A 26,098-nucleotide genomic window follows, 5' to 3' on the forward strand; every position below is an offset into this window, starting at 1 on the left:
CTGGCGGACCTGCAAAATCTTTGCCAAGAGAGAGGCATTGAGGTCGGCCGCAAGAAACAACAGGACCTGGTAACGGAATTGTTTCAATGGGATACCCAGCAACTGCGGGAGCCGGGAGTGTCCGCTGAAGTGGATACCAGCCCATCTGACAATCGAGGGGAACCAGAGACTGAGACTCCTGACCGTACAGAGGTTGTGCATCCTGAGGGCCCTGCATCAACAGTTACGCCGGAGAATGTCAGTGTGGACCCCAATCCCAGAGTTTCTGAAAGTACTCGCCTGGAACCGGCCAGTACTGGACTGTCCGTTTGTACTGATCCGCTAATGCAGCAGGCGTTACAAAAGCTGATGGACACTGACCTGGACAAGTACCTGCAGTACATGCATGAAGAGCGCCAAATGCGGGAGGAACGGGAGCGGCAAGCTGCTGCTGCTGCTGCTGAACGCCACGCGGAGAGGGATGCCGCTGAGCGGGAACGCCAACGACAGCATGAGCTAAACATGGCAAAAGTGCAACAGGCCAGCCGGAGTTCACCGCCCAGCCTCCCTGCTGAAGGAGCTGCACCACCCGTAAGTGCAAAGTTTAAATTTGCTAATATTGAAAAAGACACAGACATTGACTTGTTTTTGCGGTCTTTTGAAAAAGCATGCCGTCAGTATCGTCTGTCCCAAGACCAGTGGGCCAGACATCTGACACCTTTGCTGCGCTACAAAGCGCTTGATGCCTTCGCAGAATTGCCTGCGGAGAAGGATAATGATTATGCTGCTATAAAAGACGCTATCATTACTAAGTACCAGCTGACGCCAGAAGCCTATCGGAAAAAGTTTAGGGCCTGGCAGAAAAAGTCTTCTGATTCGTACCGAGATGTGGCCAGCAGCTTGCTCACCACACTCCGCCAGTGGACACTAGGCCTCACCAAAGGGTCTTATGATGTCCTGGAGGACTTGATAGTCCTGGAGCAATTTCTGAACATTTGCCCTGCTGATGTACGCCAGTTTGTGCTAGAACGCAGGCCGGCTTCAGCAACTGTCGCTGCAGACCTTGCTGAGACTTTTGCAACTACCCGGGTGGTTGATACCCGCAGAACTGTCCCATCCAGCTGGAGAGGAGGTCAGCCCCATACCTCGGCAGACCCTCCTGCCCCTGTGAGCCGTCCGCCACAGAGGCCACCCAGCGCAGCTGCTGCACCCAGGCCTGCAGCGCCTGGAGAGGTCACCTGTCACTACTGCCGCCAGCCCGGACACATGAAATTCGACTGTCCGGAGCGGAGACAGACACCACCAGCACCTGGATCATCTGCATCACCTGCACCTCACCCACAGCAGAGGCAACCCGCCAGCGAACCACAGCCTGGATCATCAGATTTTGTCCTGTTTGCCCGCGGAAAGGAAATCCGCGACCGAACCGACCAGCAGCAACTTGTTAGAGTGAACGGCAAAGTTGTCACCGGATTCCGAGACACCGGAGCTGACATCACGTTAGTTCACTCACACCTTGTACCAAAGGAGAGCATCAGCTCCAGCCGATCCCTTGCCCTTACTGGAGTAGAGGGCACCCTTTTCCACATAGCCCACGCAAAAGTGAAGCTGGATTGGGGAGTGGGAGGAGTCCAAGAACGGGTTGTTGGGGTTATGAAGGATCTCCCAGTCCCTGTGTTGCTGGGGACTGATTTGGGCAAGCTTGTGTCCTACTATGAACCTGCCACGACCGCCTTGTCGCTCACGGAAGGAGACGGACTCTCCACCCACCACCAGGTACTTTATACACTTGGGGGAGCACCAGGGGGAGGTGGGTTGAATGTGCCCAGTTCAAGGGTACCAGGTTCAATAGTGCCTGCTTCAAAGGCACCTGAGTTTGATGTACAGACTGTCTGTTGTGATGATGCTGTAACTGTACCTGAGTTTCTTGTACAACCTGTCTGTAATGAAAAAATGTCTATACCTGTCAATGTCATTACTGCATGCAATGATGATTTGAGTAATGCCCGTCTGTGCCATTCTGACAGTGTACCTGTGCTAGCAGTACCGCGCAGCTGCACTGCTCAGAACCCGAGCTCAGAACAGGTGGAGGGGGTTCCGGCCTCCTCCCCCTCCTCTGACCGCAGGGATGAGACCTTTCAGCCGCTGGCCTCGTGTGGCATGAGCCAGTTGGCTGAAACTGACAGCGCCATTGTAATGATCGCTGCTGCAGCAGCTATTGCTGGAAGTAGTGCTGCAGCTCAGGCAGTTCTGATCTATTTCCATGCAAGCTGTATAGCTTTGTCTGTTTTTCCCTGCTGTCAGCTTGTGACTGATTATCATTCACCTGTGTGGGAATCTGCATGTCTGCTCCCATTGGATGACCTCAGTATAAAGATCTGCTTCCTGCAGGGTTTCCTTGGGTTTTCATAGCTTCAGCTTAAGCCTGCCTTGCTGTCGCTTTAGCCCCCGATCGTGTTTCTTGTTAAAGATACTTTGCTGGTCTTTGCATCATATATTGGTTCATTGCCAATATATATGCATACCAGCACGTTTATTATTTTCCTTGTATTTGTGATACGTTAATACATCAGTGTCGCTGATGTATACGTACACGAACTGTTTATATCCTGTGTGCAGTTAGTCAGCTTTCCAGCACGTTTTGGTAGGTTGCGCGTACCGTGACCACCCGTGCTGAGGTAGTTACCCTGCTCCTGGTTCTGTTTGTGGATTGCGTTCATCTCTGCGAAGAGATAGCGAATCCTTCTGAATCCTGTCCTGTTACCGTTTGTGGATTGCGTTCATCTCTGCGAAGAGATAACGAATCCTTCTGAATCCTGTTCTGTTACTGTTTGTGGATTGCGTTCATCTCTGCGAAGAGATAGCGAATCCTTCTGAATCCTGTCCTGTTACCGTTTGTGGATTGCGTTCATCTCTGCGAAGAGATAACGAATCCTTCTGAATCCTGTTCTGTTACTGTTTGTGGATTGCGTTCATCTCTGCGAAGAGATAACGAATCCTTCTGAATCCTGTTCTGTTACCGTTTGTGGATTGCGTTCATCTCTGCGAAGAGATAGCGAATCCTTCTGAGTCCTGTCCCCTGTATTACTCCAGTCTTAGTCAGCGTTCCTGCTTATGTCATATATCGGTTCATTGCCGATATATACATATGTTAGTCAGAAGTTACAAATAGTTTCATTGATAGCTGTAATTGTAATATGCTAGGAAAACATACTTATTGTATATTTATCTGTGTTACGTTCATCTATCTTAATCCTGCTATTTTCTGACTATCCTGTCCTGTCTTTGTGAGGCACGCCATCGCCGCATCGCATTGGCTGCCTCATTCCAGTCTGTCTGGTTTTGGACGCTTGCTGTCGCTAAGTAGCCGCTAGCTAGCAAGCGTTCATTCTGTCTACCTGTCCTGATCTCCTCAGTTCTGGTTTGTGCGCTCAGCGCTACTTTGCGCTGAGACGTTATTACGAAAGCATTGTTTGTGGCTGTCAGATCTGCACCGGCTCTGTGCGCCACAATCTCCTATTGGAGTCAGTCCTCCCCTCCACTATACTAGGGATAGCCTGTTTCCTTGTGCTAGTGTGTGTACCTCCTCCACGCCAGCTCATGCGTTGCATGCGTTGCATGCTGACTGTGGAGAATACACCACCAAGCGTTACAGCCATATTCTCAGCCGCACTACAAAGTGACCCAAGCCTGGAGGTGCTCAGGCAGCAAGCCGCTGAGCCCCTCGCAGACGGGGCCGCTTTCAAGGTGTACTGGGAAGGTGGGAGACTGTACAGTGAGTCTGTACAGCCCCCTACAGGTAGATCCCACGCGGATACCAAGTGGCTTGTGGTCCCGAGTGCGTTCAGGGGACATGTGCTGAAATCTGCACATGGTAATCCTCTGACAGGGCACTCAGGTGTCCGCAAGACACTTGCCGGTATTCGGAAACAGTTTTATTGGCCCTGGATGAACAGGGATGTAGCAAACTACTGCCGAGCATGTGCCGTCTGTCAGGAGCTGGGAAGGTCCAGGGATTCCCGCGGGGTTCCCTTAGGTCCACAGCCACTTAGCAGGGGAACCCTGCGTGGGCTGGCTGTTGACCTAACCAACCCACTGCCCATTGTCAGCAGTCCCGGCAGACACCACGTCCGACTGCAGTGGCGCAAACGCCCTGTCCAGAACGGTCCATGTCGGGTTAACCCTGAGGGTAGCGGACAGCGACCTGTTCAGGTGAACCGAGCCGCAGGCGCCAATGGGTTTCCCCGCGTCCCGGCAGCCGACACCAAAACGCCGATGGGCTGTCCCGGTGTCAGGGGGAACTAGACCCAACAGCGCCAATGGCTGCTACGGAGGATGTCTTGGTGACAACCCCCTACACAGCATCAGAAAGGGGAGGTGTGACGGGCGAGCCATCAGTGCGCAGAAAACGCAGCCGCAACCGACTTCCTGCCTCGGTTGTCGTTGCGCTGCCCCAATCAGAATCTCATGTCTGTGGACACCAGGCAGTCCAGCCTGGGGGGTCTCTGCTGTCTTCAGAGAAATAGTTAGCCTAGTTCTTTTCATGAAGCCTGTGCCCTGTGACTTGCTAATGAAGCCAGAGGGGTAACACTCAGATGTTAATTAACAAACCAGGAGTCTTTTCAGAGCCAAGGAAGCTAATCCCAGCAGGGGGCAGACTTAGCGGAACCATTCAGCCAGGATAGGGAAACATAGAGTTATGATCTTTATGCATGTTTTAGAAGTACCATACATCGGAGAAATGTGGAAGTTATATCATTCTGCTGGTCCGGATCTTGTAAATGTTTTGATATTAAATTTGGGCCCCTAGCCTAACCAGAACGCTGGGAATTCCACCGTTTTTTAACCGGGCATGCAAACATGCCCAAGTTTGATATCATATTAATCGGTAGGTTCTGGGGATCGAGAATATGTAATTATTATCTGTGTGCCGGCCGCGCAGGTCTGCCTAGGGAACCTGTCAGGATTATGAGTTTGCTAAAGCCCCTGCCCAGATGTGATTACCATAGTCCGGCCTGGGGGGCCGACTCTGGAAGCCCGCCTCTGAGCTCAGCTCCATTAAAAGTGAATGAGCTGCCTGGGAAGAAGTTCCTCCCTTTACCATCTTCAGGACCCATGGCCACTATGAGGAACAAGTGGTGGCCATATTGCCAGAGCTAAAACAAAGGACATCCTCCATTTTGTTTGGATTCTAAATCTTGCTGAACTTTACTCTGCAACAAAGAACTCTAAGAACTTGAAACCGTTTTGCTTGAACTTTGACGATTTTCCCACAAAAGGACATATTTCCACAAACCATAAGTATTTTTCTCCCTTCTTTTATTTTTCATACTGGCTATTACTGTCTTAATAATTGTGATTTTTAATAATTGTCTGTATATATTAATTATTTATATTGCGTGAATAAACGACTTTCTCCAAGTCATTCACTTTCCGCTACCCTGCTTATCAGCACACACAGAAATGATCCCGGGTCTCTGAAGATACGCTACTGTTTGTTTGTTGTTGGCTAGACAGAATATCGTGTGTTTAACCGTTTTATTCGCAGGATTAGTCAGTCAGTTAGTGGGCCCCACGGTCCCATAGTAACCGCGGTGGTGGCAGTTTACTCTGAACCAGTAGGTGACGTTGTAATTACCCGTGTCTCACAGGCTCCCTTCGGAGTTGTCTGCGGCTAATTCTTAACGGTTCCTGCGCATTGACTGCGACCAGAGTTCGCACGATCTGTGCGCTGGCACCGTTTAGAAGGCTAAGTGCGGTCAGCCACTGAGGGCTCCTGTGACACCAGGGCATTATAGGAACCCCACAAGTAACCCCATTTTAGAAAGAAGACACCCCAAGGTATTCAATTAGGTGTATGGGGAATTCATAGAAGATTTTTTTTTTTGTCACAAGTTAGTGGAAAATGACACTTTGTTAAAAAAACAATAAAAATCAATTTCCGCTAACTTGTGAAAAAAAAATGAAATCTTCTATGAACTCCCCATACTACTAACGGAATACCTTGGGGTGTCTTCTTTCTAAAATGGGGTCACTTGTAGGGTTCCTATACTGTCCTGGCATTTTAGGGGCCCTAAACCGTGAGGAGTAGTCTAGAAAATAAATGCCTCAAAATGACCTGTGAAATCCTAAAGGTACTCATAGGACTTTGGGCCCCTTAGCGCAGTTAGGGTGCAAAAAAGTGTCACACATGTGGTATCGCCGTACTCAGGAGAAGTAGTATAATGTGTTTTGGGGTGTATTTTTACACATACCCATGCTGGGTGGGAGAAATATCTCTGTAAATGGACAATTGTGTGTAAAAAAATCAAAAGAAATCTCATTTACAGAGATATTTCTCCCACCCATCATGGGTATGTGTAAAAATACACCCCAAAACACATTATACTATTTCTCCTGAGTAAGGCGATACCACATGTGTGACATTTCTTTTGCAGCCTAGGTGCGCTAAGGGGCCCAAAGTCCTATGAGCACCTTTAGGCTTTACAGGGGTGCTTACAATTTAGCACTTCCCAAAATGCCAGGACAGTAAACACAACCCACAAATGACTCCATTTTGGAAACTAGACACTTCAAGGTATTCAGAGAGGGGCATGGTGAGTCCGTGGCAGATTTCATTTTTTTTTGTCACCAGTTAGCAGAAATGGAAACTTTTTTTTATTTATTTTTTTTGTCACAAAGTGTCATTTTCCACTAACTTGTGACAAAAGATAAAATCTTCTATGAACTCACCATGCCTCTTCGTGAATACTTTGGGGTGTCTTCTTTCCAAAATGGGGTCATTTGGGGGGTATTTATACTATCCTGGAATGCTAGCACCTCATGAAACCTGACAGGTGCTCAGAAATGAGAGAGATGCTTCAAAATGGGAAAATTCACTTTTTGCACCATAGTTTGTAAACGCTATAACTTTTACCCAAACCAATAAATATACACTGAATGGTTTTTTTAAAATCAAAAACATGTTTGTCCACATTTTTCGCGCTGCATGTATACAGAAATTTTACTTTATTTGAAAAATGTCAGCACAGAAAGTTAAAAAAATCATTTTTTTGCCAAAATTCATGTCTTTTTTGATGAATAGAATAAAAAGTAAAAATCGCAGCAGCAATCAAATAGCACCAAAAGAAAGCTGTATTAGTGACAAGAAAAGGAGGTAAAATTCATTTAGATGGTAGCTTGTATGACTGAGCAATAAACCATTTAAGCTGCAGTGGTCTGAATGGAAAAAAGGCTCTGGTCCTTAAGGGGTGAAAAGACTGCGGTCCTTAAGTGGTTAAGGACCAGACACTTTTTTTCCATTCAGACCCCTGCAGGTTTAACGGTTTATTGCTCGGCCATACAACCTACTAGCTAAATGAATTTTACCTCCTTTTCTTGTCACTAATACAGCTTTCTTTTGGTGCTATTTGATTGCTGTTGTGATTTTTAGTTTTTATTATATTCTTAAAAAAAGACATGAATTTTGTCAAAAAAAAGAATTTTTTTAACTTTCTGTGCTGACATTTTTCAAATAAAGTAAAATTTATGTATACATTTTTGTCTAAATGTATTGTGCTACATGTCTTTGATCAATAAATAGACACTTATTGGATTTTTTTTTGTTTGGGTAAAAGTTATAGCGTTTACAAACTATGGTGCAAGTTAGCGGAAATTGATTGTTTTTTTTCTCAAAGTGTCATTTTCCACTACCTTATGACAAAAAATAAAATCTTCTATGAACTCTTTATACACCTAACGGAATACCTTGGGGTGTCTTCTTTCTAAAATGGGGTCACTTGTGGGGTTCCTATACTGCCCTTGCATTTTAGGGCCCCAAAACCGTGAGGAGTAGTCTGGAAACCAAATGCCTCAAAATGACTGTTCAGGGGTATAAGCATCTGCAAATTTTGATGACAGGTGTTCTATGAGGGGCCGAATTTTGTGGAACCGGTCATAAGCAGGGTGGCCTCTTAGATGACAGGTTGTATTGGCACTGAAGTGCAGGAAGCGCAGGGTGTTCTCAAATCGTGACCTGGACATGGCAGCAGAGAACATGGGCATGTGATGTATTGGGTGCGTAGACCAATAAGACCACAATACATTCTTTTTGACTAGACCCATGTAAAGGAGAAGGCCCCAAAAAATGTTACATTTGGAAACTTGGAGTGGTTTCCACCGAAAAGGATGGGCATGGTAGCTTGGATTGGCGGTTGCGTATTGTGTGGCATAACGGTTGGTCTCAGCCACAATTAAGTCGTAGAGACTTAAACTTAAAAACGAAATTGGTACTCACCTGGGGCTTTCTGCAGCCCACCGTAGGTCGGGAGGTCCCACGGCTTCCATCTGGCTCTTCTCCCAGGGCCTGGCCAGAAATGGCACCCCGGTGGCTCCCGGCGACACTGGGCCCGAGTGTTGGGCTCCTTATTCATGAAACGTCACGTCTGTCGTCACAACGCAGGCTGCCTTGCGTCATCATGGCGGCCAGCGTGACAGTACTGCGCATGCGCGGTTTAATCGATCGCACATGCGCAGTACTGTCACGTCGGCCGTCGTGATGACGCGAGGTGGCCAGCGTGGTGACGACAGATGTGATGTTTCAGGAAGAAGGAGCCTGACACTCTGGCCCAGTGTCGCTGGGAGCTGCCGGGGAGCCATTTCTGGCCAGGCCCTGGGAGAAGAGCCAGATGGACGCTGTGGGACCTCCCGAGTGAGTACCAATTTTGTTTTTATTTAGAGCTCGGAGTCCCTTTAAGTGGGTCACATTTGCTCACTGTGTGCTAAAATTCAAAAGTATTTCCTCCACAAAAAAATAGCCAAGATATCTATTATAACTTTATTCATAATATCCTTTCTGACTGATAACTCGGTTATATGCTACAGCTGTCAGCTTGCCCAGTAACAATGACTGAACACAGCGTTTCATACACTCACCAACTTGTATGGGAATAGAGGTTTTGACACTATAACCACATCATCTTCATCATCATCAGTGCACGGGATCTTTGATTCACTCACGTTATCCTTACCTAATTGACATACAGATACATTCATATGTTGGCGCTTTATAAATATAATACACAAATAAATAAATTATATAGCTAACACGAACGAACATCAGCCTGAGAAAGTTTCATTTATTTTGTTGGTAAGCACATAGTAGCAAGCCCCTTCAATAGAGATGACCATTGATATCCTTGCGTGCAAATCACTGGCCCAATTCCAACCTGCATACAATTTAAATAATCGGAACACTTATATAGCGCTTTTCTCCTGTCGGACTCAAAGCGCTCAAGAGCTGCAGCCACTGGGACGCGCTCAAGAGGCCACCCTGCAGTGTTAGGGAGTCTTGCCTTGAACTCCTTACTGAATAGGTACTTGACCTAGTCAGGATTCGAACCCTGGTCTCCCATGTCAAAGGCAGAGCCCTTAATCAGTACACTTTCCAGCCACAGCCAAAGTCAACTTGCATGGAGGCTAGTATTTTTGGCATCTCCTTGACTGTCACTACCCCACAAAGTGAAACCATGTTAGCCTGGAGGATGATTAAAGAAATCATGATTGCTGAAGTAAATCATTTCCTAAATTTGGCATGGGTAGAGCATTACTTCTTTCCGGGATGTGAAATATCTTCTCGTTTATTTTCTTATTAAAGAGTCTCATTAAGGTTGGTATAACGGTTTTCTTTCCTCTCCTCATCTATCTCATACCTTTCATCCTCTTTATATTGTCTCTTACTGATTCTTCTCTTCTTTATATAAACATCTACTGTACTGACGAAGGCCGGTTTTACACCAATTTATTCTGCTGAGCAGGAAGTACATCACTGGGATTCCTGCCAGTCTGGACATGCACACCGCTACACACACACGCTCCGCTGTTTACACTTGCTGCATTGCCCATAGACTTACATTACTCCCTGCTCTGTGCATTAAGCGCGGCGCTTGCAGTAATGCACACTGCAGCCCTTGTGTTGGATGGGATACTTCCGGCGCACTTCAATGGACTGCAATAGGTGTGAAAGTCTCCATAGACTTTCATTGCTTTTGCGTCCCCTTGCGGTAAAATACGGTAATGCAACACACCCCTGCAGGTGTAAAAGGGGCCTCAATCTAACAGTGTATTCCTATTCAAGCCAGTTTATTGACCAGCTGCAATTGGTTAGCAGATGGTTTACAACATTTTCAACTTTTTGTGTTCTCAAAGGTACCAGTAGAACAGGTTGTCATGGAGAAATTACAATTAAAAAGTTTAATCCCATAAAATGCAGTGTAGATGATATGACCTGAAACACTCTTAATAGATTGTTCAAATTTTTTTGTAAATTAAGATAAATTGATATTGGAAATTAGGTTGTGCCACTTTACCAATTTCTTCAGGAGGTTTTTCAGATTGGATAAAGGTAGCATCATGGTCTGGCTCATTGATTTCTTCATATAGCTGTTGCTCAGTTTCTCTTTCTTGTAAATCTTCTTGTTCTGTTTCAATATCCTAAAGCAAAACAAATACCAAACTTTGGACATGAAATGATGGTCGCTAAAAAGTCTCAACCTTCATACAATGTGCAAGAGTGGACATACAGTAGATGCAGTTACCAAACTGTGGAACATAAACATCTTATTGCAATTCAGATTCTATTTACGATAGAGAAAAGGATTTGAATCTGGGGAAAAATGTACGGCCTACAGATGCCAGTGACTAATCCCAAGCTCAAAATTGATCTATTTCTCAATCGGAAGCAGATTGGGCATGCTGAAAAATATTGATTGACATACTGACTATCGTTCCATGTGTATGTCCTTTCAATTCATTTTCAAGCCGATATACAACAGAAAAATGATTGGAAAGCCAATAGGAATTTTGAAATAAAAATGGATCGATGATAGATCATTTATCTGAGGAATCGGTGACAAATCTGACATGCAATTCCTTATCTCTATGGGTGACCTTATAGGTGTATCAATCATCAACCTTCCATTCACCCACCTCCACAGTCATGTCCACATCATCACTGTGATGATTGGATGAAATGACGTCATGTCTTCTGCCTTGCATATGTACATCTGTCACATGACCATCTGTTCTCCCTCTTTTGTTAGAGCCAACATCTCTGTGTAGTTCTTCTTCAGACTTACGAGACTTGGTTGGTCTGGATCTGCTCAAATGAGCCTTCTGAGCATCTTTAGACAATTGTTTACCCAAAAATTGGTGCTGCAAAATAATAGCATTTTGGTCATTAATGTTAACAATAACAAGTGCATTCACCTGTACATGTGGATGTAGGAATAAAAGGAACATGGTAGGAATATATGTACTCAGTGATAGGAACATTAGCTCTGTTATGACAGAATTATTGGTACAGACTTCCAAAAACAAAGACTATGCAGGAACAAGAGCCTTGCTGAGGCTGGGGAGACATTAGATAAAACAAATTTTTAATTCTTAGGATTCTCATTAAATATTTCAGAAACATTAAACTCCAACTCCTTTTTGTGGTGTATGATACAATGAAGGATTTACTTTGGGGGAAAATATAGAGACCGATAGTGAAAGAGTTATAGTAAGGGCTAGTTAACAGTGCTCAGTTGTTTTGCAGAATAATTCTGCATGTCAACTCATTGCCCATACAGTTCTATGGGGCTGTTCACAGTACTGTCACTGCGTTGTAACGGATCACATTTTTCTCACTCGCTAAGTGGCATCTTGGTTCCATTCATTATGGTTTCGACTACCAATCTTAGTTTAAAAATATTTTTTCGACTATTCTTTTGGTTATACAGTTCTTTGTGGACCCTAAATTATGAGTGCTGATTGTATGGAACATTGATTTTATGGTGTTTGGATTGGAAAAATGGTAATCTTATTCATTTTGATTAACTTTTCTCCCGAGTTTTCTCCCTAAAGATACATTTTCATCTTATGTAAAAATAACATTTCAGCAAAACTTCATTTTTCAAATTCCAATAAAAAAATTAGGTAAAAAAGTTATATCAAACTTATTTTGAGTACCATATATACTAGCATATAAGCCGACCCGCGTATAAGCCGGGGTACCCACTTTTCCCTCAGAAACCAGGAAAAAGTGATTGACTCGCATATTAAGCCCCCTACCCAGTATAGCCCCCTCCACAGTAGCCATATCTGCCCCCCGTACAAGTCATCCTCTCTCCCCATAACCAGATGTGCACCAATGATGATACAGCTGTGTCTAAAGATGCCACTAGATGGCATCAGAGATATGAGATTTGAGATATGAGCAATTGCCACACAGGAAGAATCCACAATCAATTCACTGCTGACACGTTGCTTCCACGCTCCGCTCCACAAGCCAGAAGACACAGGTAGTCTTGAGCAGCGCACTCTGCACCCCGTGTTGCAGGGGATGCGGGGCATGGACACAGCAGGGAGCCATCTGGCAAGAGCAGGATCACTAGTGCACGGTCCTTACACTCCTCTGCCAGTAACAAAACCTGCTCCACCATCCATACTGCTCCACTAATTCGCACATAAGCCGAGGGGGTAACTTTTCAGCACCTTTTCTATGCTGAAAAATTAGGCTTATATGTGAGTATATACAGTAATTTCTTGCTGGATGGGAGCTTAAAATGTATTTTATTGGTAAGGTCTGAAAATATCTTTGGAGAAAACTCAGGAAGTATAACAGGATATAACCTTTAGTCTCTTTTTGGAAATGTTTATGTGGCATTGGTGAAGAGAATTGCACTTTTGGCTCTACTAGAGAGGTTGGCATTCCACATATTGGGCCCTATTCAATTCCTGAACTTGCCAGCGATACTCTAGTGAGTTCTAACATGAGGTGACATCCCATGGTTGCATCGCCTGATTCAATTCTAGGTGGTAAAGAACTCACTTGGGCAATTTAATTGCCCAGCAAGTTCTTTTTCCCAATATACAATTCACCGTAAGATGTGCCTGGAAGCGATGCTTCACATCAAATATTGGTGAGAACTATTCACCTGCTCAGAGCAAAACCAAACGCACCAAAAACACAGCTGACTTAGCAATAGCATTGGGTGAAACATTTGTGGAAAAGGCGCAGAACCATTTCAGTTATCCTGGCAGCATCCTTGCATTTGGCAAATTGTATTTGCTCCTGAAATTGGCTCAAAGCGCATGGAGTGGAAAAAGGCCCTAAATGTAATCAGTGGAAAACATGCCTAATGCAATGACTCTTACCTGTAACACGGACGCCTCTTGTACCTTTCTCTGAATGAGATCACCACTAGTGACCGCCTCCCAGAGACTCTTCCCTGGAGAATGGTAAGGAAATTTCCATTCCAAGCTTATCTGCACAGACCCGGCACATTTACCGCTTGGATTTATGAGAGCAAAATCACCTTAGAAAAATAAAAATTATAAGAAAATAAAAGCAGCATACACAACTGTATTCTAGTTAAAGATTTCAAATATCAGTGAAATGTCTTATTTTCTTTTGGCTATGCCGCAAAGCAGATCCTATATACTAAATGAAGGTTGTGAATATGCATAGGCCCAGGCACACCTGTGGATGGCAGCTTTGTGTGGGCGGTGCAGTTGTGAGTGGTAACTTAGTGTGGGTGGTTGCTTAGTGCGGTGGTTTTAGTGTGTGCAGCTGTGGGCGGTGGCTTAATGTGAGCGGCGGTTTAGGGCAGCGGTTGTGCTGTGTGTGTGCAGCTGCAGGTACTCTACGGCAGATCCTATATACTAACTGAACATTGTAAATATGCACAGACCCGGATGCAGTGGCTTAGTGTGGACAACGCAGTTGTGGTCTGCGGTTGTGGTGTGTGCAAGCTGCAGGTACATCCATGCATGCCTGCAGGTACATCCATGCATACTTAAAGAGGAACTCCAGTGAACATTTTACTGTTGGCAGGTGATGTAGCTGCTGCATGGTTTTTGGCAGTTGGAAACAGCTGTAAACAGCTATTTTCCACAATGCAACAAGGTTCACAGACAGGTAACTGCCAAAAGTTTAAACTTTTCTTGTGGGAGGGGTTACTTGTGGGAGGGGTTTCACCACAATATCAGTCATACAGCGCCCCCTGATGGTCTGTTTGTGAAAAGGAATAGATTGCTCATGTAAAAGGGGTTTTCAGCTACTGATTGGGATAAAGTTCAATTTTTGGTCGGAGTTTCTCTTTAAAGAGGAACTCCAGTGAAAATAATGTAATAAAATAGTGCTTCATTTTTACAATAATTATGTATAAATGATTTAGTCAGTGTTTGCCCATTGTAAAATATTTTAAATCCCTGATTTATATTCTGACATTTATCACATGGTGACATTTTTACTGCTGGTAAGTGATGTAGCTGCTGCTTGCTGTTTTGTCAGTTGGAAACAGCTGTAAACAGTTATTTCCCACAATACAGCAAGGTTCAGAGACAGGAAACTGCCAAGAGTACGTACTCAGAATTTCTTTGTGGGAGGGGTTTCACCACAATATCAGCCATACAGCGCCCCCTGATGGTCTGTTTGTGAAAAGGAAAAGATTTCTCATGTAAAAGAGGGTATCAGCTACTGATTGGGATAACGTTCAATTCTTGGTCGGAGTTTCTCTTTAAAGGGAACCTGAAGCGTGAAAAATTATTAAAAATAAACACATGACATAACTGCAAATGAATATTACATACTAACCTCTCCATCAGTTCCTCTCAGAAGCTCACCATTTTCTTCTTACAGTGATTCCTTCCAGTTCTGACAATATTTTGCCAGAACTAAAATATACCAGTTGCTGTCAGTTACAACTGAATGTGCAAGGTAATGTCCATGTTTTCCTATGGCTCAGGTGGTCGATATTACAGTTTACCAGTGTGCTGACCAGGAAGCTGTTAGGGGGTAATGGCCATTTTTAAAATGGAGGACAGAGAAATGCATTGATCACTGTGGACAAATGGGACGCAGGAGAGGAGAAAGAGATTGAGGAGTAGACTACACAGGAGGTAAGTATGACCTGTGTATGGTTATTTTGACTTTTTATTTTCAGTTCAGGTTCTCTTTAAGTATGCATGGACACTCCAATGAGCAGGGCAGTTGTGGTCGGGATCTTAGTGCGGCTGTGGCTTAGTGAGGGCAGTGCAGTTGTGGGTGGTGGTTTTAGTGCAGCATGGGAGTGCTTTGAGAATCATGGATTTCCTGGTAAATAATATTCAGATACTACTTCTTCCATTCATTTCTTACCTTGAATAGTGTTCCCCTGTGCCAGGCTCTGTAGACGCACCTCTGCCTTGCCCAGGTAGCCTCCTGGCTGTGTCTCCTCATCATCAAACACATAAACATGGAGGTATTCTCTCTGCAGATACCGTTCCAGGTCAAGAGTTAAGCGTACAGGGTAGACAGCTTCATCTCCAAACTGGGGGTTGTTGCTACAGGGGATGATGCTGCTGCTGTGGTCTGGATAGTGATAGAAATGATAAACTATATATGGGCTGGGCTGATGCCCGAGTGTGCTTGCTTTTAAACTTCTACAACCCCAGATGTGAATGATCAATGCATTCTGGTTTCCATTGTTTAATTGTGATGCCTGAGCCTGGAAAACAAAAGTCATCTGTTATCTTTAGGCAGTGATTATCCAATCTATTTCTGCAGTTATTACTATTATTACTTGAACCTATCTCTTATTATTTCCCACCTTTTCTGGTGCATGGTGTCTGGGAGTGGAAAAGTAAACCTTTGCTTTACTCCTCTGCCTTTGCAGGCACTGAGCATGAGACAGCGGTCCATGCAGTCGCAGCCAGTAGTCCAGTTCTCCTATATTCTCTCCGGTGGCATCTAAGGGGGGAAATAAGGCCTATTATGCTCATAATCACATAACTTATATTTCTCTCATTCTGGTTTGGGCAGCAATTTAATTGTAAGTTGCTCTTGTCATCTTGTAACATAATGGCCCTTATTCAATTCAGGTTTTCTCCTAGGTCAGTGATCTGCAAACTTGGCTCTCCAGCTGTTAAGGAACCACAAGTCCCACAATGCATTACAGGAATCTGACAGCCACAGTCATGATTCATAAAGGCAAATGCATTGTGGGACTTGTGGTTCCTTAACAGCTGGAGTGCCAAGTTTGCAGATCACTTGTCCTAGGCGACATTTTCACAAATTAACAATAAAATGCCTTTTAGGCCACCAGCAAGCCAGAAAATTCTCTGAATTATTTTGACAGTACTTTTTTTACCAACTAGTTGGTACTTCTGTCATTTGCTGAATGCTAAAAAAAAAAGGTTGTTTTTTTAATGGAAGATGAAAAATGATCTCCTAGGAGAAAACTTAGGAGAAAATGGGAGCTGAATAAGTGCCAATGTATCATTGCTGTTTCTGATAGATGCACAGTGGTAGGGAGAAATTAGGACACATCCATGCATCATCTATAATGCAGCATGTCATAATGTAGTCAGATGGTAAATACACCAATATAGAGAAATCAGCCCTTTATGAGGTTCTCGGTTACTATAATGGTATAAACATTTTGCAGCTAATAATATACAGTATCTCTTTATATCTCTTTGCTAAATATAACTTTTCCATCTTACCATAATTAACAGAAGGTATTTGCAATAATTCAGCTTTATGTGAGCAAGTGCGGTTCCCCATGTCTCACCGAATATGCAAATCATTTCTTTATGCCCCTGGATTTATATTTAGCATTGTTTTTTAAGTAAGAGGGCTTTTCTGTATTTTTAGCCCTTTATAGTCTCCTATAGGTTCTGGACAGGCCTGGATCTACCTCAAAGGAGCCTATAGGCACAGATGTCCTGGCACCCTAGACTTTGCCCTCTAGGAATCTACAAACCCCCGGCGGAACCACACCCAGCTGTCACTTCTTCCTTACTTCCCTTGCCCATCATAGGTAGCTACAGGTGCCCCTTAGTATTAGGTAGCCAGAGGAACCCTCACATTAAGTAGCTAGAGTTGCCCCCAAGTATTAAATAGCTAAAGGAACCTTAATATTAAGTATCTAAAGGTGCCCCCAAGTATTAGGTAACTAGAAGAACCTCAATATTAAGTATCTAGAGGTGTCCCCAAGTATTAGGTAACTAGAGGTGCCCCTGACTGAAAGGAGATCTCGTCAGTTGAATGCCCAAAGCAGGTTGAGTAATCTCTTATTTACCATCTCATCAGGACTCTGCATATGGAAGGAGGGATGGAGGCACTAGGGGAGGGGAGTGGGCCACCTTTCCATCATCAGGCACCTGTAGGCACATGTCTACAGTGCCTTATGGTAAATCTGGCCCTGGTTCTGGATCACCACGATCTGTGTGGGGACTCTGTTTATACCTCTATGTTAGCCTCTACTGACTTGCTTTTCTTACTATACATTTAGAATATGCAGAGAAGATGTGCTGTTGGCCAGTCCCATGTTCCTCCTGTAATCCCCAGCTGTTAAACCATTAATATGGTGATGTTTAGGTAGAATAAGAAAACAGCTCCATGGTGGCATTACCCAGTCAGTGCAAAAGCACCAGACCTAGTAGTTTGGGTCACCCTAAGCTGCTTGGTTACTCAGTTAGTAAAGGAAAGCCTTTTTATTTCCTGCAGACAATATGAAGGGTTGCTAGTGCACTGGTTGCTAGGGAAGCAAGTAAGGGGAATATAATGTTGGCCTGATCTTTGGGTAAAGAAGAAGGCGGTTGGTTGCCTTAGGTGTCCTTTTTGAGGACTGCTTATAATTTATAGGGGGTTATTTTTGCTGTTGAAAAGACAGGATTTAGGTCATATAATCATCTATCTGTATTTTAGCAAAAGGATGCTATCATTATGAAATGGCAGTCTTGAAGGTATATTTAAACTTAATGCCCATACCCATCCTGGTCTGACATCTGACGCCAAGCACCACACCACGCCATTATTTTCACTGCTCCATCACACATTCTCATTGTCTCTCCGCCCCTCACATAGCAACATATGCACCACCAACCACAGGCTGATGGCGCTAATGTACAGCGTTGTGTGTGCTCTGCCACCCTGTGGGGATCAGAACCCAATCCCCTGGGCGATGGAGATCCTGTAGATCCTTGGTAGGTGAGAATATAGCTTAGGAAGTAAGTTCAATGGTCTGTTTTAGTACAATATTATTTGTTAACTGTTAAAGATGCAGCAAAAACGGATGTTTCAATAAACCAACCATATTGGCCCCTAGTTTGTCACACAAACTGCGTTTCTTACCATACAGGATGCTGGATAACCCTGCTTTGTATTATGCAAAAGTATTGATCACAATAACCAGCCATAAAGCAGTGTACTCCTTTTATGAATATTTACCAGTCATAATGATGGTGCTGTGAAACCTGTCTGTACTTTGCAGAGTTGTGTCCAGCCTCATTCGCCCCCGTCCCAGCTCATGGTGCTCCCCACCTATGACTTGATAAAGCTCCACAGTCAGCACCCCAACCCTCAGATAGCGCAGAAATTCAGGATCAGGAGTTACTGCATAGCGAGAGGTAAAGTTATACTGTGGACTGATTCCAGACACAACAGGGGTAGCATGTGTCTCAAAGTCATACAGGGAATAGATACAGAAAGTAACAGGTTGAGGGTCATCTACAACCCTTATGCCATTCGGGGAAAAGCAGATCCCACCAATATGGACCTCAAACAGAGTTTCTCCACGCTGTAACATGGGAGGTGGAGAGACACTGGCTTCAGGAGAGGACAAGTCTTCAGTTCTTAGTCGGTAAGGAAATGTACCATATGCAACATCCCTGAGTTGAGCTGAAAGGGAAAAAGAACATACATGTGAATCAAGCACCAAAAATATTTATGAGATCTTTAGATCTTTTCAAATGATTGAACATTTAAATAATGCATGAGGTGACATGATGAGATAGACATGTGTATGTACAGTGCCAAGCACACAAGTAACTATGCTGTGTTCCATTTTTTTTCTTTCTCTGCCTGAAAGAGTTAAACATCAGGGATGCAAGGGACAGTTTCTATAGTGTAACCCTTACTAAGGAATTAAAACCATCAGGGGCGTAGCAATAGGGGGTGCAGAGGTAGCGACCGCATCGGGGCCCTTGGGCCAGAGGGGCCCCGAAGGGCCCTTCCTCAACTACAGTATTAGCTCTCTATTGGTCCTGTGCACATAATAATCACTTCTATAGATACTTTGAATAGTGGTAATCATTAAACTGTTCCCCATCCCCTTCTTGCACCTCTGACACTGTAGTCGCCATAGGCAGGTTTTGGTGCGCCGTATGAATTGTTATGTATAGAGTGCTTGGGGGGCCCCATTGTAAAACTTGCATCGGGGCCCACAGCTCCTTAGCTACGCCACTGAAAACCATAAAACACTTTCTTAGTAGAAAATGACTTCTGAGAGCAGAAAATAAAATAAAAACGGTAAATAATTCATATCATAGATTTCAGGTCTGGCATACTCCAATGAATATGTCATTGAGCAGAGAAAGTGAAACAGTAAAAACTTAAAAAGTATATTTAATATAAAATAAAACTGTGAGATGTCTAAAAAAAGCCTTTCTAGGAGGACTATAGATACAATTGTTTATCAGTTTATTTTCACCTTGTGTTTCTTTTAAGTGTATTTTAGTTATAGGTTTAGTTCTTGAAAAGGTTTGAAGTATTTTAATTAGGAAATTATTAAAGTTAACCTGTAATGGGGTGCATATAAAGCCACCTTCTTTATTTTCTTTTTTGGAAAAGGCTATTCACTCGGGTGTTGTGTTGACCTTCTGCCTGTATTGCAGTAATGGAAGCACAGCAAGTATGCAGATCAGGTGTTCTGCTAAAGTCTGACTTCACTGGCTGTGTGCTTGTTTCAGGTGTGTGTGTCTGAAGCATTGCTGAAGTTAAAACATCAGCAGATGCCTGACTTCTGAAATGGCAACATGGCAGCCTCCATATTCCACCCGCTACAGATTCTTTTTTAATATCAGTACTCAACATGTACTTGAATCTGAACAACAATCCATGTCTTTCTGGCTAGAAATTAAGCTGGGAGTAGTAGTTGTTTACCTCCTTGTACTACTTGATTGCAAACAGATTTCAGCATAAATCTGCTCTAAAACTGAGCAAAATGCTGGCACCACTTATGGTACATATTCATGTAGTACAGCAATGTAACTATCGATGCCCAGCCACATCCATCCATGCCCAGTCATTTACGTTATTTCTTGATCATGGTTTAATTAGTATTGTATTTGAAAATCAATTCTCTGAGAGTCCTTAGATTTTAAAAGGTTTTTGTTTGATTTTATGTTTTTATTGAACTGAATGCTAATCACTTAAAACATCTCATATCTTTCTCCATAAAGTCACCTCCTGTATTAGCATTTGTCATATCTTTTTACAAGACTTTCAATCCACTTGTTGTAGTAGCATCACACTCCTCACCTATGAGTTGGAAGAATGAGGGGGAAGATTCATGTTAATGCTGCTGAACAAACAATTACTGACATTCTGCAGTCAATTGACACTTGACAAGCGGTGTAGTGAGAGAAAAGAAAAACCTAGCATATGGATACAGTATGTGGCAGATAGAAACAAAAAGGCATCACTTTCTGCATGACCCTCGTATACTATATATTTAATGTGATACCTTCCAGCATCTGGATTTTGGAGTTGTGCTTGAGTAGTTTAGCCTCATAGAGGCGCTCACGGTCCTCTTTTTCACGATTTTCACTCTCGGCTTTAAGTTTCACTGACTTCATCTCCTCCTGGTAATCAGTAGAAAAATATCAAAAGAAACTAAAGAAAAGGAAATGCCAGTCATGCAGAAACAACTGGCTATTTATACTGTATGTATATAGCATAGAGTAATACATAATATGAATATCACTTAACATAACACCACAACTGTTGTGTGAGAACTGCACATATTGTAGGTGAGGGGGGTCTACAGTATTACCCCAGGGTGCAGAGAGCCAGGGGCTCAACAAAACTTTGCTCTGAAGCCCCCTGATTTGTAATTACATCTCTGCTATCAATATACAGTGGCTTGCAAAAGTATTCGGCCCCCTTGAAGTTTTCCACATTTTGTCACATTACTGCCACAAACATGAATCAATTTTATTGGAATTCCACGTGAAAGACCAATACAAAGTGGTGTACATGTAAGAAGTGGAACGAAAATCATTCATGATTCCAAACATTTTTTACAAATAAATACCTTAAATAAGTGGGGTGTGCATAATTATTTAGCCCCCTTTGGTCTGAGTGCAGTCAGTTGCCCATAGACATTGCCTGATGAGTGCTAATGACTAAATAGAGTGCACCTGTGTGTAATCTAATGTCAGTACACATACAGCTGCTCTGTTCACCATACAACTTGTTTGTTCACCATAAGAGGATCTGCAAGAAATGTCTATTGCAAATACCTGTTTGGCTATCAGTAGCAGTAAAATCTAATTTATTAAAATGTTTAATCAATGAAGACACATCAGTAAAAGATTAATTATTTACTGAGAGATACTGCACTTTGTTGTTGTCTAGGTTCAAGATTCAAGCACTTTATTGTCATCATGTAACACAACAAAATTACTTTTCATGACAGCCACACGGTGCATATAGGGAACATAGTGTTAGTAACAAAGGTAGAAATACAAGAATTAGACAAGTATGCCAAGTATTTCAAATATCTAAACAATTTGTACACAATGTTTATATTTTAGATAGGATTCAGAGTTGATCAAGTTTATGGCAAAGCTGGTTTTCAGACTGTTTGTGTGTATGCGGATTAATCTAAAATGTCTAGCTAATAGAAGGAGCCCAAACAAGGTGTTTCCAGGGTAAGTGTTGTCCTTGATAATGTTTTTGGCCCTTCTCATACAGTGAGTCATATACAAGAGCTCCAGTGCCGATAATGACCTCTGCTGTTTTATCAACTCGCTGCAGGGCTTCTCTAGCCTTGGTCAAAACACTTTCTATAGTGAAACATAACGGGGCGTAAACCTCTTATATAATTTGATTCTTAATAAAGAGCAGACATTGGTTGGGAGCATTACTGTAGGGTAAAGCAGAACTACAGACTTTGGTTCTTTTTGCAACAGTGTCACCAGTAAAGATGGTAAATGAGATGCTAATAATTCTACCTTGCATGCAAATTTTATGCAGCTTGCAATTGGACCATTCCAAATGAGAAGAAAGTGCATGTGATTGGCCAAATTCCAAGCTACAAACATTGACCATCTCTTGTGACTGCCAATCAGTGTTTTCAATTATAGCAACTTCACATATTTCTTTTCAGCATTAAAACTACCCCAAAGTATTGAATGAATTAGGGCCTATTCACACAGAGCTAAAAAGAACAAAAAAGCTACGTTTTCAGCAATCGGACAAAAAAGCAAAATCAAACGGTAAATGCAAAGTCCTGGCCTCCTACATTTTTACACGACTCGACTGAGAACGCCCTGCAAGCGCCAAAAAATGGACGAAATGGAAGTCTATGGGAATGGACGGTGTCTGTTCCCACTAGGCTGGTCGCTGCATGCAGATCACTCGCCTGTTTTGTGGATTTTTGGTTCCATTGCGGACATTTGGTCCACTGCAGGCGATCTGAGCTTCGCAGGAGCATGGGGCACCTCATTGATTAGTAAAAAAAAACAATAGGAATATTCCTGCTACAGGAAAATTCTCATTGGTTCTTATTGGACCGATGACAATCATCCCCGTTGCTAGGTAAGATTCACATTGGGTTCTTTTTAAAAGCCAACAGGAAGCCCTATGCTTCCTGGGCACCAGTACCAGTGAACAAGCAGACGTGCGAGCGCATGAGTGGTGATGAAAACAAAGCGAATGGATCATGAACGCAGTCGGCGCATCCTGAGAGGATGCCTTATCGCGCTGTTTCCACTTCTGCTGTGTTTGCATTGTAGTGTGAACGAGCCCTTACCTGATCTTACCTGATAATCTTTGTTGATCTGATGCTGCAAAATTAGCATCTCCCGAGTTTTCTCAAGTTCCAGAATGGTCTCAGCATGAGCAGCGTCCATCTCCAACATTTTCCTCTTTGTGTTTTGTTCTGACTTCCTCTTTTCCTCATCTTCTACCTCCATCCTTTCCTCTAGACTCCCTGTGCTCTTCACGGTCTCCTCTAGTTTATGGCTGTTTTCCTCAGATTCCTTTTGCCTTTTTTTTTCTCTTTCTGTATTCCAAAGATCCTCCCTCACACTGTTTACTCTCTTTAATATCTGATAGTCTTCTTGGATGGGAACCTACATCAGACAGACAAGTAGTCAGGTTTACACTCTTGTTTGATGCATAGTAATGGTAATACTATAATTTCAGTGTATTGAGCCAGTGACTTAATACAGTGCTGTCCAACTGGCAGAAGTTGGACAGCACTGGCTTAATATGAAGAGGTTCCGACGCACAGCATGGATCTCATATCAACCAGCCTGTTATTGGGGGTATTTTAAATATATCCTCACGATACTGTTTTTTACTAATGCTCAGTGATGAGTTCTAACGCTTCAAAATATGTCAAAAACCTTGCTCCTTTGTGCTGATAGGGCAACTAGCAAGGTACAAAATCACAGGGTATGGATTGGGGAGAGTTTGACTCAAAGGCAAATAAAACAGCCTGCTGCTTTACAGAACTGACAGACATTCAGCACTTGTGTGTGCTACATACCAAATCTAATATGATTGTTGTGAATCCCAACCATTATCAGTGGCCTGGGAATGATTGCATGTCTGTAGAAGTATCCCCTGTTGTCTGTAGAGCCGCTTAGGTAACATTCTGAAATGGTCTTTTTACTGTCCTTTTCGTGTTTCTCCATTGTAGGAAGTCCCCTTCCACTTTCTCCTTTCTCCTTCATACACGCTTGGCCAACAATCATCTAATGCCTGGAAATGTCATTTCTGATGCCATTGAATAGCGGTGGGCTGTGTTGGAATTGTGGACTTCTATTAAATTGTTTAAAAAAATTAACGAATTGGGAGTCAAGGTGTAGCCCTATTTCAGGGAAGTAAAGTTACAACTCTAATTTTTGGGTATTGCTTTTTTGTAGGTAAGCATAGAAAAAAAACAATTGCTTTTTGAGATCTTTCTGGTGTTTTGAGAGGGATCCATCCATGGAACATAATGGATGAACAAACTGGAACCCAAACCATAGAGAGTCCACACCTTATCCGGTTCTCTAGCTTCTCTCCTATCTAGGACACCTTGGCCACTGACCACCATTTTTACCATCTCATACACAGTTTCCCTCCTCCTATTGCCATATCCCTTGAACCACAGATGTCAAACTCAAGGCCCAGGGAGAGCCCTCAAAAGCTTCCAATGTCCAGTATTGTTAGCAGCAAAAGAAAGTCAGCGCACTGCCTTCCCATGCAGAGGAGCACACCGGTGACAGTGTTTCTGATTGAAACATTGTCAGTTTGAGTCAAGGGGTGCAGCAGTAACCCATGGGACCCATTTGTTCGGTGGTTAACATGGGGCCCTCTACTTGGATCCAAACCCCCTCCTGGTAACTGGTAAAAAACACACACAAACAAACACCTTCCTCCGGGTGGATTCGACTGCCAATCTGACGGGAAATTGCATGATGTGCTCCAGGCATTAGACTATAAGGGCGATTGGCCAGGGTTCTCTTCTTCTTCTGCCTCTCAATGCTGTGTAACATGTGTACATGTCACCCACCCCCTATATGAACATCTGTAGTTCATTGTTCATTGCATCAGCTATAAATCACTGTTGACTTGTATTGTTAATTATTGTATTGTTTGTTTTGCGTTATTATACCTTGTATTCCGCCACGGAAGATGCTGGACCTATATAAATCAAAAATAGTAGTAATAACACTAACCCTGGTGACTATTCCAACTGGATTGGTTAGAGCAATTCTGATTCACCTGTTCATAAGAAGGCTTCTTGGCTAAAGCTGCAGATGATATTGCTGATATTTTATCTTGAAGGTTGTGAATTTCTTGCTTCTTCTCTAACAGTTGAAAGTGTAATCTGGAAACTTCTTGATTCAGCTGGTCATTTTTATCTAAGATATAAGAAATAAAAATATTCAAGAAAACGTATACAGGGAAAAACATGTATTAACTTCTGCAGAACACAGAGGGGGGATCGGTACTTTGCTCAAGAAGCCAATCCAGAGTGAGAGGACTGGGTTGCAGTGATGGAGCAGTCAGTGTCGGACTGGGAGGTGGAAAAATTGGGAAAATCCAGCTGCTGGTCAAGCAGCTGTAACCATATGCTATCACTCCCAATAGAAACCTGCAGCAAGTCTTCACTGTGAGCAGCAACACCTGATTACTACTGCTTGGCCAGCAAGTGGATTTCCTCAGCTTTACCACCTCCCAGTCCAACACTGGGAGCAGTCATGTTAACGCTACATTTAGGCTAAAATATAAGTTAGTTCTCAGTTGGGTAGCTGAGGAGCTTGGGGTCCCAGGGTGAGTTTTATATGTAGCCCCAAGCACTCTATTGATATGAAGCCCCAAAACCTACCTATGACAGTTTTAGTGTTCCAGAGGTGTAATCAGAGTAAGGAATCAGTAAGTTAAAGGGGCACTATGGCGAAAAATTTTAATATTTAAAATATGTGCAAACATAGATAAATAAGAAGTACGTTTTTTTCCAGAGTAAAATGAGCCGCAAATTACTTTTCTCCTATGTTGCTGTCACTTACAGTAGGTAGTAGAAATCTAACAGAAGTGACAGGTTTTGGACTAGTCCATCTCTTCATGGGGGATTCTCAGTATGGCCTTTATTCTTTATAAAGATATTCCCTAAACAGGATTTAACCACTTGCCGACCGCGCACTCATACCGCGCGTCGGCAAAGTGGCAGCTGCAGGACCAGCGACGCAGTATTGCGTCGCCAGCTGCAGGCTGATTAATCAGGAAGCAGCCGCTCGGGCGAGCGGCTGCTTCCTGTCAATTCACGGCGGGGGGCTCCGTGAATAGCCTGCGGGCCGCCGATGGCGGCTCGCAGGCTAAATGTAAACACAAGCGGAAATAATCCGCTTTGTTTACATTTGTACGGCGCTGCTGCGCAGCAGCGCCGTAAGGCAGATCGGCGATCCCCGGCCAATCAGCGGCCGGGGATCGCCGCCATGTGACAGGGGACGTCCCGTCACTGGCTGCACAGGACGGATAGCGTCCTGTGCAGCCCTGATCTCCGGGGGGGGGAGCAGGTAGGAGAGGGAGGGGGGAATTTCACCGCGGAGGGGG

The 26,098-nt window shown here is 43.5% G+C and overlaps 1 protein-coding gene across 4 annotated transcripts in view; it reads right to left on the reverse strand.

The window, feature by feature from the left end:
• RPGRIP1 (RPGR interacting protein 1) overlaps positions 1-26,098 on the reverse strand; it is a 64,913-nt gene that overhangs the window by 18,507 nt on the left and 20,308 nt on the right. For all 4 annotated transcript variants that reach the window (XM_068241478.1, XM_068241467.1, XM_068241495.1 and 1 more), the window contains 10 exons: positions 24,767-24,906; positions 22,813-23,124; positions 20,511-20,628; positions 18,215-18,664; positions 15,591-15,730; positions 15,140-15,488; positions 13,156-13,316; positions 10,945-11,169; positions 10,326-10,449; positions 8,893-8,987 (listed from right to left, as the gene is read on the reverse strand). In XM_068241478.1, coding sequence (XP_068097579.1) covers positions 8,893-8,987; positions 10,326-10,449; positions 10,945-11,169; positions 13,156-13,316; positions 15,140-15,488; positions 15,591-15,730; positions 18,215-18,664; positions 20,511-20,628; positions 22,813-23,124; positions 24,767-24,906 — 2,114 coding nt within the window. The remainder of the gene's footprint in view (positions 1-8,892; positions 8,988-10,325; positions 10,450-10,944; positions 11,170-13,155; positions 13,317-15,139; positions 15,489-15,590; positions 15,731-18,214; positions 18,665-20,510; positions 20,629-22,812; positions 23,125-24,766; positions 24,907-26,098) is intronic.

The sequence above is a fragment of the Hyperolius riggenbachi genome, chromosome 1 (assembly GCF_040937935.1).
Source record: "Hyperolius riggenbachi isolate aHypRig1 chromosome 1, aHypRig1.pri, whole genome shotgun sequence".
Classification (NCBI taxonomy): Eukaryota; Metazoa; Chordata; class Amphibia; order Anura; family Hyperoliidae; genus Hyperolius; species Hyperolius riggenbachi.